This window comes from Limulus polyphemus, unplaced genomic scaffold (genome assembly GCF_000517525.1).
Source record: "Limulus polyphemus unplaced genomic scaffold, Limulus_polyphemus-2.1.2 Scaffold433, whole genome shotgun sequence".
Lineage (NCBI taxonomy): Eukaryota > Metazoa > Arthropoda > Merostomata > Xiphosura > Limulidae > Limulus > Limulus polyphemus.
In genome coordinates, this window is record NW_013666043.1 from 230,698 (window position 1) to 247,883 (window position 17,186).

A 17,186-nucleotide genomic window follows, 5' to 3' on the forward strand; every position below is an offset into this window, starting at 1 on the left:
TGATCGGTATATTAAATAGATTATGTAGGTAATATATACAATATATATATATATATGATCTTCATAAACTACCAGTATACATGCCACTTTTGAGTCTTTCATGCAAAGACAGCAAGTATTGTGGATTTGACTGTTTAGGGACCCAAAATGTTGCCTACAACATGGCACTTTAAGAAATATTACGAGACTTATATGAACGAGGGGTATCAGAAGGAAAGGGATTTTATTTCTCGATGACTCAACGGTAAGTTCGAGGGCTTATAGCATTAAAATTCGGGATCTTATTCTTACAGTAGGCAAAGCACGCATAACCTATTGTGAAATCTCGTATTTAACAACAACCAGGCAAACAATGTTATTTCTGATGCGCCGGATACCAGCAAGTTTCAGCAAGCAAATGATCATCTTAATAAATTGTATCCGTCCGTAGTTATTGATATTATGTGTTACATGTTTACACGACAGGTACCACCATTAAAAAAATGACAACGCCAGTGTGGTTTGTGTGCAGTAATATTTAGTTCTTAACAAGAATGATAAAAATGATGTGCTTAAACACCATCGATTAATAATTTCGTACAGTGATTATTTCATATATTTTTAGTTCTCTCAAGGAAGGTCTTGCTTGAGCAATGTTTCCAGGCAACTGATATTCTTAAGATGGCTGTATGTATTTCAATTTGTAAAAGTACGTCGAGTCGCGCGGAATAATGGCAAAATGTATCTAGTTAATGGGAACTTGATTGAGAGGGGATATCTGATGGCTTACACCCTCAACATCATTGGAGTATGTTTGTTGGTAGCAATCTAGTACGCCTGACTTAAGAAAAATAAAATCCATTAATTTCCTAACATTCCTGGTACATCTCATGATATTGTAAATTTTGTTTTAAAAGAAATACAAAAATATTAAGTTTTGTTACAGCGCCACCTAGATGGATAAATGAACCCAGGGATACCTCGGCGATCTTAAATAGTGACGTCATTATTAATTGTCAAGCTGATGGATTCCCCAAACCAGGAATAACTTGGAGAAAGTCAAAAGGTATTTATATATCGTTCATTTTGTGACAAAAATTAAAACAGAAGTTTAGAAAATAGAATTTAATTCAAACTCTTAGAGTAAATTTTAAAATTCTCATGTGGATGCAAGTAAGATCTAAGATATATTGATCTAATCGAAATTTTCTCGTAGATTTGCTGATTAAGACGGTTTATTCAAAACCTTGCAACTCTTGAAAATCTCGTGAACACCGCACAAATAAAGAGACGTTGACATTTCGCATCTTTTCAGTACCCTACCATCAGGTGTCGGTGACTTGTTGGCAATAAATTTCAACTATAAACAAACAGCAACACAGTCTGCTTATTTTAAAATAATATACTAAAAACAAATCAAATGTTTATACAAATGTTCGTTACACTGTTGGTTACCACAGTTGTATATATAGCTTTAATTAACTGTCTCTTTTTCGTCGAAGTCCACACATTCTGGTTCAGTTACTTGAAAACACCATTTACAAGACGAATTATCCTTCTCTACTCTGTTATTATAATAGGGTCTGTGATAATTTCACTTTAAAAATCGCCACTAGATTTTTTGAGGTAAATAATATTCAATTAAACCAACAAAAAGCTTAGAAAGTTCTTGCAATATGACGCAATAATCTCACTATTGCGAACAATTGAATTACACAATGTATGATTCGTAAACAGTTACATAAACAAACTTAACATAAAATATTGCTTCTAAAAACAAATAAATGTGACACCTGCGCTGTACAAACTATCTAAATCATAACGCTCGCATTAAACTGAAAACTGAAACAATGGTATATATAACACCTACTTCAGTAGAATAAACATATTCCTCCTGACTTTGTCTGATGTTTAAAACTGTATTATAGTGAAGCATTAAGAGGGTTGATTTTATATTTTTATTTTTAAATCAATGATATTAATTTTTTTCTTCATCGAAAAGTGAATTTAAGTGAAGAAAAGATGAAAAAGAGGCCTAATATATTTTTTGATTCGCTACTCCTCCTGTAACAGACTAGTTTCACCGAATTCACGGTTCATCAGTGTTGATTGTAAGAGCTAAGCAAATATATAAAGTAGGCCTCATATTTTCACCACTATTGGTGATGTCAATTTTGTTTATTTCATTGCTAAACCAATAAAAAAATTATTTTATTAATATAAACGTGGTAAACGTAAATTGAATCTAACGATGAGGTTCATGTATAATTCTAGGTCTTTGTTTGTTGCCCTACATTTCAGGATCTGTTTCCAGCGAGTACGTCTCCTTACGCACAAATGCACACATCAATGTCGTAACGAACGGTTCTCTAGCCATTCGGAAAGTCGAGAAAGATGATGCAGGTTTTTACATGTGTCAGGCGATCAATGGCATTGGGCCCGGAATCAGCGCAGTGGTAAAGCTGCGTATAAAAGGTCGTTTTTTATTATTCTGTTGGAAGTTCTGTATATTAAAATTTTGTTAATGAACTCATAATGGCAAAATCCGAGGTGAACTGAAATTTAAATCTTTTGTTCAACTTTAAGAACATAATATGCTATTATTATGCCATCCAACAGGAAATGAAAATATACTTTTAACCGGTATGATCACGGTATGCCTTTACGTTTCCGCTGACATTGTAAAACGATGAATACAAATATCCTTTTATTTAGTTCTGAACGATCAAAATTATTGTACCATCTCTTGATAAGTTGGTATTTTTCTACATAGTAATCGTTTTCGAGAAACCCAGTGTCTTTGTTTTATTTAAATGTAAACGTACACTGCTGCAGTGTCTCATTAATAAATTTAGCTTCTTTATAAACGTGTAATACTACGCAATAAAACTTATTTTTACTTTGCAAATTTCTATTAACTTATCAATGGTTTTAATGTTTTATATTTTAAATGCACGCTACCTCTGAAACTAGTGCGTCACTTCATTGTACACGTATAACAATATAAATATAATGCCTGCCTACTTTATAAATGTGTAACAGTATATTTAGTTTCTATAAATATAGTGTCATCCTTCTTTGTAAACGTATAACAGTATATTTAATTTCCATAAATATAGTGCCTGCCTACTTTGTAAACGTATAACAGTATATTTAATTTCCATAAATGTAGTGTCTGCCTACTTTGTAAACGTATAACAGTATATTTAATCTCCATAAATGTAGTGTCTGCCTACTTTGTAAACGTATAACAGTATATTTAATTTCCATAAATATAGTGCCTGCCTACTTTGTAAATGAATTTAAAGCAGAAACGATTCGAAAAGGTCACCTTCTTCAAATAACATGTCAAATATTCGGCGACCACCCTTTGACGGTCCAGTGGAAAAAAGATGGAGAAAATTTAGACTTCCGGTTTGACAGAAGGTAAAAGAAGGGTGCATTACCTTCAGAGTACTTCACAAAACACATTATGCGTTATTTGTATGAAGCAATAAGTAATATGTAAGCCTACACACTGGGAAATATTTGCTTTATAAAAGTAAGAGATATTTCTCACCTCCAGACCTTGGCGTTACAACAATTTAAGTTTAAGACAATAGTTTTCAAAATTATATGTTGAATTTAGACCTTGTGATAGTTAAATAAATGTTCTTTGATCGTAAGTCACTGTTCTAAGTTTGATAATGTTTCACTTTCTTTGTAATAACGTGATTTTTAGTAATGGTAATATTTTATTTCTGAAATGACAGTTGTAAAGCGTTATGGTGGAAACAACCAGTACTTTTATAAGCAGTTGTAAAGCGTTATAGTGGAAACAACCAGTACTTTGATAAGATTGTGTGATTAATGGACCTGAAGAATCACAATTAAAAATATACATTAAAAGTTATTCTAAATTGTACAATTTAGTTAACTATTTTGATCTAAGAAATAAACTTGTTTATCTGTTAATAATGATTGAGCATTACATGTTTTTTTTAAATGTAGTATTTCAGAATGTCTAATTACAACTGTTTTCTATCATTTTTATTTATGAGATATCTATACTCTGTAAACAACGCTGTAATGAAACAAATTTGTCACGAAGAACACACGTTTATTTTAGATATGATATTACTCAATCGCTAACCAATGATGGAATGATGTCACAACTTCAAGTACTATCGGCGGACAGAAGAGATTCATCGCTATTCACTTGCTTAGGTTCCAACAATTTTGGGAGCGATGAAATGAACATACAAATCATTGTACAAGGTAAATTATGTTGTAATTTTGTTTAAGCTCTTACATGTTTAAAGGGGGAAAAACAGCAGATAATGGACATAGACTAAACTGTAATTAAAAAAGAAATTTAAAATTATCGTTTCAATAGACGTCATGTTTTAACATTGCGACAACTGCGTAAAGAAAAACCAATAAAATTTATTATGGGAACTAGAGGTGTTTTAATTAGATGTTTGTGGACTTTATTTTCTTGAAAGATTCACATGACAGTATTCTACAACTCGATAATGCCCAAATATCTTTTTCGTTTAAATTCGCTACGTTTGTTTCGTGATTGTATTAGCACGTGTGGCATGTTGCACACTGTGGTCCATTGTTTCGTGATTGTATTAGCACGTGTGGCATGCTGCACACTGTGGTCCATTGTTTCGTGATTGTATTAGCACGTGTGGCATGTTGCACACTATGGTCCATTGTTTCGTGATTGTATTAGCACGTGTGGCATGTTGCACACTGTGGTCCATAAAATCTTTATAGTTCTACTTAATTATGATTATTGGAATTCCAAAATTTTTAATTTGACGTATCTTGAGTAATGTATCACAGTGTTCCCCGGTGGGTCAGCATTAAGTTTATGGACTTAAATAGCTAAAATCCGGGGTTCGAGTCCCTGCAGTAGACACAACAGATAGTCCAATGTGGCTTTGCAAAACCAAAAACAAAACGAAAAAAAAAGCAATGTATTACAGCACGTGTATGATTATATTATAGTTTCCGAAGGTCCCGTATATATACGACTGTTACTGTCTCCTGATTGGTTTGAGTTCCAGGCGATATAGCTTCGGTGCGTCACTGTCCAGACGTGATGATATCTAAGAGACAGAGCTGTCAAAGTAGCATCGTTCTTGCCTGTTGTCTTGACTACAAAGTGAAAGAATTAACCCAGGATCTAGATTGGCGACAAATGACAAACTGCAACCTTTGTCCTTTGTTATTCTCTCAAGTGGTTCCGAATTTTGATGTTGAACAAACTTAAGTCTCCACTGTTATCATCATTGAACATTGTTTCTTAGATGCAAAAGTAAAAAAAAAAAGTCGGTCACGATCAGATATAAAAGATTTGGTCACTCAATAGCATCATTCAGCAATATAATTATGTTTTTGTTATCAACATAAATGGGAAATGGAACTAGGTGTAAATCGATTTCACGACTTTATTGCGTTAGATTCTTTTATTGCTTCTTGTTCAGTGTTTGTATATTATATATATATGCTTATTGTGAACGCGTAGTTGTAGTTACTATCCATTAACTGCATCCTAATAACATGACGAAGTAGTGTAATGCTGATAACCAAGATATCATGGGATAGTAATAATAATAATACTTTGATTTCAAAAAAATATATTTTGTTTGTATTGAGTCTAGCCCTTCTTTTCCTGAATAAAGGCGAATGAAAAATAGAATAAAGTGGAGGAAAACAAAAGGAGGGAAGTGGCATAGTGGTTAGCGAGTGGGTTACTTATCAAGAGGTCTAAGGCTCGATTCGTCATATTCCATTAAACACGCTTTACAACTGTAGTCATAATTGTAATAATTAATTCTGCTATTCGGTTAAGAGTGTTATTGACGATTGTACTAACGGATTAACATCCCTCTTTTAGCAGACCTTGATTGGAGTTTATTATAACTTAACCTCGGGGTCTCTGAGGTGACCAGTTAACTCATGTGCCGCAAAGATTTCTTTCAGATTGCAAAAACTATCAAACATTAAGACACCTCAAACCTAAGATTCCACGCTACGATTTGAATGTGGAGAACGCCTATTCTGCGAGACACAAACTACGGACCAAACGTAAGAGTCCATGCTGCGGTTTAAATGTAGAGAACGTCTAAACTGTGAGAAACAAACTACGGGTTGGTAAACAGAACACTACAGAAATTAAACTCATTCTAAACTACGCGTCCCCCTGTTGGAAAGCGGCAAGTCTTCGGATTTCAACGCTAAAATCAGGGGTTCGATAGCCCGATGTGGCTTTGCTATAAGAAAACACACACACATTTTAAGCTATGCAGGTAAAAAGACCAATCGTTGTTAAAAATACCCGTCAGTATGGAACATTTCCTAATATGAGATATAATGTGCATTACGAATGCAAATAAATTTATGTCATTAGAAATTGCAGATAATCAATTAATACTGTGGACAGATTTGATCGTATCAGACAGTGTTAAGTGTGCATCTGTAACAACTTTATTTAACTTTTAATCTTTCCAAGAAATAAACGTATCACTCGCTAAAGTAGCTCTAAATAAACAACATTGAATTGAACGAGTAACTTATAAATGGTCAAAGCTGCATCAAATAGGTAATTCTAGTGAAATGGATTTCAAAGAGATTCTTTTTTTTTCTAAGTGTACAGAAAGTATTTACCTTAATTTTTATAATTTATAAAATAAGAAAAACAAAACCACGTATATGCTATGATTTTCTTTATTAGAACCTCCAGACAGGCCATCCAACATCAGAGTAGAGCAGGTGGAAAGTAGAAAGATAACGTTGTCCTGGTCAGCCCCTTACTCAGGAAACAGCCCAATCACACGCTATATTTTGATATACTGGAGTGAAGAAGGTAATATACGTTTGTCTGTGCGTGTATAGACATGTTTTACTTTTTATTTGTCTAAACATCCATGACCTATAATACAACTAACACATGGTACAAAATCTTTTAGGTTTCAAAGTAAAAGTACATAAAAACTAACAATTAATGTTAATAAAGTTAGAACATGAAATATCTACTTTTTTCTAGAGTCCCCCGGCAGCTCAGAAGTGAATTTGGGAGAAAGGCTTTTAACGCTAAAGTTTTGGATTCAGTCCCTGCAGCGATCATAGAGTAGCTATTTAGTCGTGTAGGTTTATGTCAAACAATCACAAATATAACATATTAGTAATGTCGTGCGGTGTTTCTCACACCTCCAAATTCTTCTGGAGATGCGCATTGGGAAGTACGACTTACGTCTCTATAGTTTGTTTGTTATGAATTTCGCGCAAAGCTACACGAGGGCTATCTGCTCTAGCCGTCCCTAATTTAGCAGTATAAGACTAGAGGGAAGGTAGTTAGTCATCACCACCCACCGCCAACTCTTGGGCTACCCTTTTACCAACGAATAGTGGGATTGACTGTCACATTACAACACCTCCACGGCTGAAAGGGCGAGCATGTTTGGTGTGACAGAGATTCGAACCCGCGACATGCAGATTGCGAGTCGAGCGCCCTAACCAGCTGGCCGTGCCGGGCACGTGTAAAATGTTATAACATATAACAAATAAAGTCATAAATATTCACAGACTTAATAAAATTTGGTAAATATATCTTCTTCATATAATACTAACAGCTTTTCTAAGCGTTTCATAAGCATTAGAATAGAAACGCTAGAAACCGGGTTTCGATACCCGTAGTGGGAAGAGCACAGCTAGCCCATTGTGTAGTTTTGTGCTTAATTCCAAATAAACAAACAAAAGCATTAAAATATATTAATAGAATGATTAAATATATCGTATATCTATCAGTTAATATGTTAAGAAACACAACAGCCACTTTACAGGTAATGTCCGAACGCACTATTCATTAATAACAAAAAAATTAGATTGTGTTTTTGTCGTGTGTAATAAATAGGCTACTTCCTCATATGTTAAATCTCTGACAATAGTTTTAGTTACTAGAACATGCAACCTCAAAGCAATTAGTATGTCGATAGGACAAGTTCTGCAATGATGAAATATAGATGTAAAGAAAGTGTACTGTTGTAACATCATTTAGCTACTCTTGATCTGAGTTTGGAAGTAACTGACAGTTCAGGATATTTATTATATCTATTACATAAATATCAAACACGATGTAGATTCTGAAATGTCATCAATTATAATGACAAAGCCCAGAACAATGAATTTTTGGCTTGAATTATTCATACGTTTAGATCACGATCACCAAAATAGGAAGGAGATGGTAATTCCAGCTTCACAGACTAACGTGGTGGTGAAGGGTTTACTTCCGGCTACTGAATACCACTTCCATCTATTGGCTGAGAACGCTGTGGGTCGGAGCGATTTAAGTGAGGAGATTACAGCAACCAGTAATATAGAAGGTATTATTTAGAATTCACACGTGCTCTATATTACTAATGTTTCTATATATTACATTTTGCAAATACATGTTCAGAATTAGCCATTATGGTCCAAGAAGGGAGTTAACGCGCATTATTTCATTTTTAGTTTGGAAGTACACTTTACTATAGATGAATTTAATTTCATTCTAAACACATAATTAATGTTCAGTAATATTTCATTGTATTTTATACGAACGATTTGAATATAATAATAAATTGGTTAAATAGCTTAATTTCGCCACGGATAGATTTAAGGTTTGGGGATTATAAAAAAAAATTCTGAGTTAGGTTGTTAAACTATGCCAATCCAAAGGACAAAACACCGTTCGTATAGAAAACAAAGGTCCCCGACACCTCATCCCAACCCAATCTGGTCAACATCGTCATCCTCAAAGTGAAAGCTATGGTTTCTACCCATAATGCCATTGTGCTGAAGCTGGTACCGTTAACAAGACAATAAACAAAGCTTTGAAGCTCACAAGACAAAAAATTATCAGATTCAAGCCACAACTCCAAATCAACGTCTATTTTTATGAAAATTATGGCCGAAGAAATTGGAATCATAGCAATCTCATTCGATCATATTCCTATCAAGTCCACCGAAGCAGCTGCAATAGACTTCTGTGCATCGAGTGTGCTTAATCGTGGTGTTCAATATAAGCTGACATCCTTACAGTGGAGAGTCTGTCAAGATGTATAGTCTAAGATTGACTCTGTCATCTATTGTTGAAGCTTGTTACGATGTAAATTGCGATGTAGGTCAGTAGTGCGTAATAATGGTCATTAAGCTCATCACGATCGATGATGGAGGAAAAAGACAGCACGGAACATGGAACGTCGTTCTTATATAGCATGATTAACGTCTCTATGCTTTTTTATTGGAAGTATGGAAATAATTTGTAATGTACGATGTTCTATAATATCTAGTAATTCTTTGTAAGACTTTACCACCAACTAAATTATTACCTCATTATTGTATTCTGTAACACATGTTTTTCATTTTAAGACCATACCTTAGTCCATTTTCATTTTTACGTTTTATTGTATACAGTGATCCTCATGAATATCATCTATAGTACTTGTGGTCTCCCCAAGACTCTGTAAATAGTTTATTATTATCTCATGATTGTCCTATCTAGTTCCCGTAGGTCCTCACCCCAAGATTCTACTAATAGTTTATTTATTAGTTCACAACTGTCGTATGTAGTACCTATGGTCCTCGGTCCCTCCAGTAGCTACTACTAATAGTTTATTTAGTATTTCAAAATTGTAATATAGTACCCGTGCCCTCTCTTCCCCCTCTCATATTTTACTCATAGTTTAGTTATGACCTCTTCATCGTCCTGTACACCAGGGGTTCCCAAACTGTGAGGCATAGCAAATACACAAACACACACTACTGGTAAGGTACTCAGTGTCTACAGATTCATTAGTTGGGAGGAGGGGGAACTCAGTCAGGATGCGAAATCTTCTGGGGATCTCGTGCTGAGAGAGTTTGAGAACCCAATCTATATAATACCCATGTACCCCCTCCAATACACACATGCAATATTCTTCTAATGATTGGTTGTTGATACAGTTAATGCATGCTATAGATCTAGTAATTCTTTCCAAGGTTTTACTTAATCTCGTTATTATGTTTTCAGTACCTGGTGGTCCTCCTCAAGACGTGAGGGTGGAGGTTCTAGGATCACAACTAGTGAGAGTAACATGGAAGGTACGGTGAGCTAATGTGAAGCTGTCTTTTATACTCACTTCACCATCGGTCTATACGAATTGCTGTAACTCACGTTTTTATTTTTTCTGCTAGATTAATTTTTCAACTTTGTCATTTTCCATGCCTTTTATACTTCTTGAAGTGTTTTGAACATTGTATTTAAATAATAATTAAAAAAACAACTTTGATATGTTTATAATTAATTTATTTCAAAGAAGACTGGAGTTAAGCATAACAAGCATCCTTTAACTTTCGTAGAAGGAAGCTATCTTGTGCCAAGTGATTCTAGAACAAGTATCTCATCGTCTAGTAGTTCCACAGAGGATATCACTAGTTTGTTGTAAGATGAGTTTTGGTTGTTCGACCCTGAAGGAAATTAAACATTTGCTATACGTGTAGTTTTTAATAACTTTTTTTATAAACTTTCTTCCTTGCCAGTCACCTGAACCTCACCTTACTCATGGTCCAATAAAGGGGTATTATGTGGGCTACAAGGTACATAGGTCATCCGAAGCTTACACGTACAAAACGATGAACGCGAATTTTCACGACGAAAAACTAACCTGCTTTTTGAAAAATCTCAAAAAGCTAACTCGGTACAAAATCATCGTGCAAGCGTTCAACATCAAGGGGGCTGGTCCGCCCTCTGACGAAGTTTTATTTGTCACTTTAGACAATGGTAAGACTTTTTTCCTCTCTCTCTCTTCATCAACAAAGCTTTTCTCATAGTCTGATTACTTCACAATAATTTAGGCTCTCTTTGGTATTCTGGAGGCTTTAAGTTTATTTGAAAAATAAGTTGAAATTTAAATCTCAACTTGTAAGAAACAAAGATTAACCGACGTTTAAGCTGACCATAATAATATTTATAATCTCTTTTCATTTAAGAAATACATTTTTATTTCGGTTATTTTTTATTCCAACATAACTTTAATAGATGGAGAAAAGAATAGAAGTTTGTTGTTATATAAAAACTTATGTGATAAAAATCAATCTTTCAGCTACTTTTAGTGTCCAAGAAATACATTGTCTGATGGCTTAGAAACATTCAGAGTTATTCAAGGCTAGTAAGTACTTGATACATTTAAGAACTGGAAATCAAGCCACAATATTATCAATAGCCTTTACCAATTTTTTAATCCATAAAACGATTTGAATTTATATTCTTAAATATAAACAACTATTTTGACAATATAAACGACTAAATGAGTTTACTGACCTCTGGTTGGAAAATAATTATCTATGACCACAGGTTTATTGACATTTATAAAGAAAGCACAAGATTTGTTTTAACTGACTTCAAATCAGAAGAAAATGTGATTTATATAGTTAAAATTTTAGTAACTGCGGTAAAAAATAGGCTTTATTGTATATAGCTGATCGAATACTGTCCTATGATAGGTTCCCTTGGTAGGTCAGCCGTAATTTAACAAACTTACAACGATAAAATTCGTGGTTCGATTCTTCGCGGTGGACAAGGTACAGCCTTTTGAGTGGTTTGCACTAAAACAGACAAACAGACTTCTCATATCAGCAAACTTTTGTTGAATTACCAATTCTCCCCTTTTTCGTCGATTCGACAAGAGCTTATTAAATAAATATGTTTAAACTAAAAAGGCCAGGCATGGTTTATAGTAGCTAGTGTATATCGAACTGTGGATCGGTAGGTCCAAGGTTTGAACTCCGATGTGCTCTACACTTTTAAACTAAGAAACGATTGAAAAACCAGTACTGATTTTGGTTGCATTAAAATTTGTTTTAGTTTAGCAAATGATTTCTATTCTTAGAAAGAAGAAAATTGGTTTACTAGAATATGATTAGATTTTAATTTTTGTTGACTTCATGCCGTACTGTGATTGATATGGAGGAATAACTTTTAGATCTTCTTCAAGAAAGAATCCTCAGGAGTGCTTCGAGTGCATGTATCGTTACATTTTTTATTATGAGAAAAGACTTTAGGAATATTGCTTTTAAGAGCATGCACGTTTTTGTTGACGAAGAGAAGTTGGCTTGTCAAAGAAATTGGAGATTCCTTGCACGCCTTAATTAAAATATCTTACGAAAAAAAAAAGCTGGTAAGAAAAACAAAAAGTCTAATAAATTAAAAAAGATCTTGCCTGAAAAACGGCCTTAGAGTACAACTCGAGAAAGCTTTGGACGTGTTTTTTGTCCTTAAAGAGGTCAGATTAAAAAATAAACTGTGGATAACCTTAGTACTAGTGTATTGCATTAGTATATTGAAGACGTTGACAGATGGTGTTTGATAAAACTTGTAAGAATGGGACGACCAAAAAAAAAAAAGAAGAAATTGGATATTGAGCATTAATTGCACCTTATGCGCATGGGCTAAACAGTCAGGTCAGAGATCTCTGGTGTCCAGGGATAGATGTTCTTAATTTTAAACTACTAGCAGAGAGAGAAGAGCAGGCTACATTACCAGCGGGGGCAAGAGTTTTTTCTGGCTCTTTAAGCTGCAAAACGAATTGAATGTCACTTTTATAATGCATCTAATACTGAAAGCGCGGAGTTTGTTCAGTGGCATCATATTTCGAACCCTGGATGTTTAAGTCCTCAGTCCAACAAGTTAACTGCTAAGCCACGACCAGTAAACAAAAAGGAACGATGTCAGCGTGAAAAAAGCAGTGAACAGAACCTAGATAATTTAGCAAAATTATAGAAACCTTGCAAAAAAAAAAAAGAATAAGAAAAGAAAGAGGATAGAGTTGTTAAAGGAAATAAAGGCTTAGGAAGAAAAATGTCTGGTAGAGAAGGTTGAACGATTGGTGCAGTAGTTACAAATCATCAGTTTTCCAATAAATAATGAATCATTAAGGTTTTTAGAAATGCATGTTTAAATTATTGTATTTTCTGGCAAAGTACTTTACTTATAAAAAGATAAGAGATTCGTGATTATTAACCCACATTTTCTGACATGGTATACTGTTTCATAAATTAAAAAACAAAACAAAAAACAGGGCTACAGCTTGACGGTCAGATTGGTCACTTACAGGAATAAGGTGACCAGCTATGTAGTTAACATGCAAAAATAATACACTAAGTAACAATGTAGACAAAGTGTACTATTATTTATTTTTAAAAGATTCACGAAATGATATTTTTATAGTGATTACCATTAGGATAATGAATCATTGATCATGCAAAAATAATACACAAAGTAAAAATGTAGGCAAAGTGTACTATTATTTATTTTTAAAAGATTCACGAAATGATATTTCATAGTGATTTCCATTAGGATAATGAATCATTGATCATTTCTTGTGATTTTTCAGATCCGCCGACTGCTCCCAAGCTTAAAGTGGCCTCTGTATCGTTTACATCCATCCAAGTCACATGGACTGTGCAGAGGTCCGATAATATACCAATTTCAGGTAAATGATAGTGTAATGTGACTTATTTAACATATTTAATTTTATCATTAACACCAAGCGCATGTGCGTTTGATAGAAAACAACAAGCCACGTATTTCTCAGTAGTTGAATACAGCACCATGCACTTCTGTGACTGGCAAAATAGGACACTACTGTAACCATGCACTTCTGTGACTGGCAAAAATAGGACACTACTGTAACCATGCACTTCTGTGACTGGCAAAATAGGACACTACTGTAACTATGCACTTCTGTGACTGGCAAAATAGGACGCTACTGTAACCGTGCACTTCTGTGACTGGCAAAATAAGACACTACTGTAACCATGCACTTCTGTGACTGGCAAAATAGGACACTTTATCTTTGTTTATGTAACACATAAACTAATAATTTTATGTAGCTCCCTTACAGATTTTATTTAGATGTTGTGGCTGACTATCTGGAGTCGAAATATTTTTGAAATGCATTGAAGTGGTGGGTGGGTAAGGTTGAAAGTCTTCTGTATTCCACGGATTCTGTTCTAATACCACAATATATATATATATTACAAAATTAATTGGTTTCATTGTCTGCACATATCTATGAAATTACTTTGTCGTTTTTCTTCTAAAATTGTATATAAACATTATATAATCACTTATTATAAGAGAACATCTTCCCAGTCCAACAAACCTGATTGGTTTTCTATTACCATATTTTCAAATAAATTCTAAATATTATCTATTAATATATAGAAGTTTTGTTCATTCTAGAATTATTGAAATATTTTTTCATTTTTGGAATATCTAATTTACGGACATTCACAGACAATATGATTAACTGGTTCTTCATTTTGTTTGATAAAATAGACATTTTTCTTATTGCACTGTATCCTTCAGTATTAGTAAGTTTTTTATATATATCACATTGAAAATATAATCTACATGTAAAAATAAATTAATAGCTTTTCGGCCTTAGGCCTACATCATATTTTATATTTCATCTCTAATTATAATACACTTCCCTTGCTTTCATAAAATGATGGTTTAATTTTACTGTCCAAAGCAGAATGGCATAGAAAGGAAAGAAAAACTAATTAGTAATAGGTATTTATTAGTTTTATAAAAAGTATTGAATTTTTTAAATCAATTATTTATCGCTTGGAAAAGTTAGATATGATATTTTATATAGTTCCAAAATTATTTTTAAAGTAAGTAAATGCTATATTTTACGCTGTTTTTTAGGGGTCAGAAAAAAGAAATCATATTTGGGAAGAATTTTTTTTATTAAATTAAGTGTAATAGTGTTACTTAAGACAGACATATTAGTCCCTCTGTGGTACAGCGGTAATTTTACGGATTTACAACGCTAAAATCCGAGGTTCGATTCCCCACGATGTACACCGCAGATAGCCCAATGTGGCTTTGATACAAAAAACAAAATGACAAACCAAACATATTAAAGTGAAACAGTGGTAGGTCAGAAAATAATTATTTTTATTTCACAAATTTGAAAGATTAGAAATCATGGAGAAACACATAAGATTATTTAATTAGCATGTTACAATACCATTATAAAGGTTTTCAAAGTTGTAGATTAGAAAAAAGGGTAAATGATGCAGATCAAAATTTGTGGGGGTCATGAGTTGCTTTTAATAATCGAGAAACTGTATTTGTAAAAAACAAATATCACTGAGTAAAGTTTAGGCTTTTATGACTTTTGTATAACTTTGATTTTCAAGTATCTCGCTTTTCGTTCACAAATGAGAAAATATGATATAGAAATTGCTTATTTCTAGGGTTAAATATAATACATAGTAATATCTCGAATAAATGAAAAATCCTTATCTTGAACTTGATAGTAGCCTGTTTTGAATTGCATGTATCAATGATTGGTAAACTGGATAAATTTTATAGGCGACGGGAGCTGATAGTGAAGTATTATTTCATGTCTTTGAGTGAAAAGAATCTGATGAGTTTATAAAAGTACCAAAAGTCAAAATTATATGTACACGTTATTTCAGAAACAAGCTTTGCTATAAATTACTTTATTTATTAAGATCGGCGAGCGTTCTTACGAGTGTGAATATTGACATCGTAGGTTAGTTAATATTACTGAATACATATCACAGTCATTCTTATTTGTTTGTTATGAATTTCACGCAAAGCTACACGAGGGCTATCTACGCTAGACGTCCCTAATTTTGTAGTGAAATAACTAGAGGGAAGGCAGCTAATCATCACCACCCACCGCCAACTCTTGGGCAACTCTTGTACCAACGAATAATGGGATTGACCGTCACATTATAACGCCCCCACGGCTGAAAGGGCGAGCATATTTAGTAGGACGGGGGTTCGAACTGCGACCAGCAGATTGCGAGTCGAGCGTCCTAACCACCTGGCCATGTCGTTCTTAATCACACTCAGTAAATTGAATTTCAGTCTTAGGCTTACATTAGATTTTACACTTCAGTAAAAATGTTTGTAATACTTAACAGAAGTAGATTTAGGCTTTTTATTTTTATTTTGGATCTGTTGAAGTGAGCATTGGTGTACATGTACGGCTTTAAGTAATAAAACACACATACAAGGTCAAGTGTAATATTATCAAGTAACAAACTGGACAAATAGAAATAGGAAATGAATACAAGTATATATATATAAGTATCAATACATTTGTATTTAAAAGTTTATACATATATAACTTTATTTCAGAAACAAATGTAGGAATTTAAACAGATATGTAGGTGTACAATCTATAACAGGCCAACTTGGCAGAGTATTATTGGCATTTGTAGTAATGTCTTGGATTTTCATGGTTTTAGCAATGCAATCTGTTCCTTGTGGATCTGTATGTTTCACCAATATAAATATCAGAACATAAAGTACATATGAGTAAGTAAACAACTTTTTCGTTGTACATTTATCAGTAAATCGAATGGAACGTGCTTTACAGTTATGTCCAGGACAAGATAGTGAAGTGAAATATGATTTTACGAGTATGTCTTTCAGTTTAGGTCCGGATTTTTTAGTTAACTTGATATCTAAATGATCCCAGGTACTGAAAGACATATTTTTCAACTTACCTCATGAGAGATAAATGTTTAAACAATTTGATCTCAATGGTCAATGGTCAACAAAACGTTGTTTACTTACTCAGATTCCCTTTATGTCCTGGTATTTATATTGGCGAAGAAAAGTTAGTTGTTCTTTGAAGCGTTGGTGTTTCTTCTTACCCCTGAGTATCTTTGAAAACAAACTTGTTAAGATTGGTGAGCGGTCTTCTTTAGTGTCGGTAGGGACATCATGGGAGAGTTAATATTAAGAAATTATCAAACAGTTTGCTCTTAAACAAACTTAAAAAAATAATCTTAATACATCGATCTTACATATATCCGATAAAATACCTAAATATTCTGTACTGAAGCTATTTCTGCCAAATTTTTTATCAACTTTTAAAAATCTTTTTAATATGTTACATATATACTGTCTATAAAATACTGTTTTTTTCTTGGTTGTCTATTCATATTTTGTTTTGTCCAGTTATTACTTGGTAGGAGTATATTTGGCTGTCATACGTAATATAATCTATTACCTAAGGGTGTAAGTATGCTCCGCCTTTGCTCATGCGCACTTCAACACATTCCGTACAAATAATTATAATCCGTTACTGAGTCTTTGCGGGTTCGAATCCCCGTCACACCAAACATGCTTGCCCTTTCATCCG

At 33.5% G+C, this 17,186-nt stretch overlaps 1 protein-coding gene across 3 annotated transcripts in view; it reads left to right on the forward strand.

Moving 5' to 3' along the window:
- LOC111085503 (Down syndrome cell adhesion molecule-like protein Dscam2) overlaps window positions 1-17,186 on the forward strand; it is a 114,304-nt gene that overhangs the window by 75,615 nt on the left and 21,503 nt on the right. For all 3 annotated transcript variants that reach the window (XR_002610340.1, XM_022384380.1, XM_022384381.1), the window contains exons 11-19: window positions 926-1,045; window positions 2,281-2,454; window positions 3,258-3,405; window positions 4,088-4,236; window positions 6,707-6,838; window positions 8,187-8,354; window positions 10,022-10,092; window positions 10,531-10,771; window positions 13,383-13,481. Coding sequence is in view for 2 of the 3 variants with exons in the window: in XM_022384380.1 (XP_022240088.1) it covers window positions 926-1,045; window positions 2,281-2,454; window positions 3,258-3,405; window positions 4,088-4,236; window positions 6,707-6,838; window positions 8,187-8,354; window positions 10,022-10,092; window positions 10,531-10,771; window positions 13,383-13,481 (1,302 nt within the window). In the remaining variant the exon portion in view is untranslated. The remainder of the gene's footprint in view (window positions 1-925; window positions 1,046-2,280; window positions 2,455-3,257; window positions 3,406-4,087; window positions 4,237-6,706; window positions 6,839-8,186; window positions 8,355-10,021; window positions 10,093-10,530; window positions 10,772-13,382; window positions 13,482-17,186) is intronic.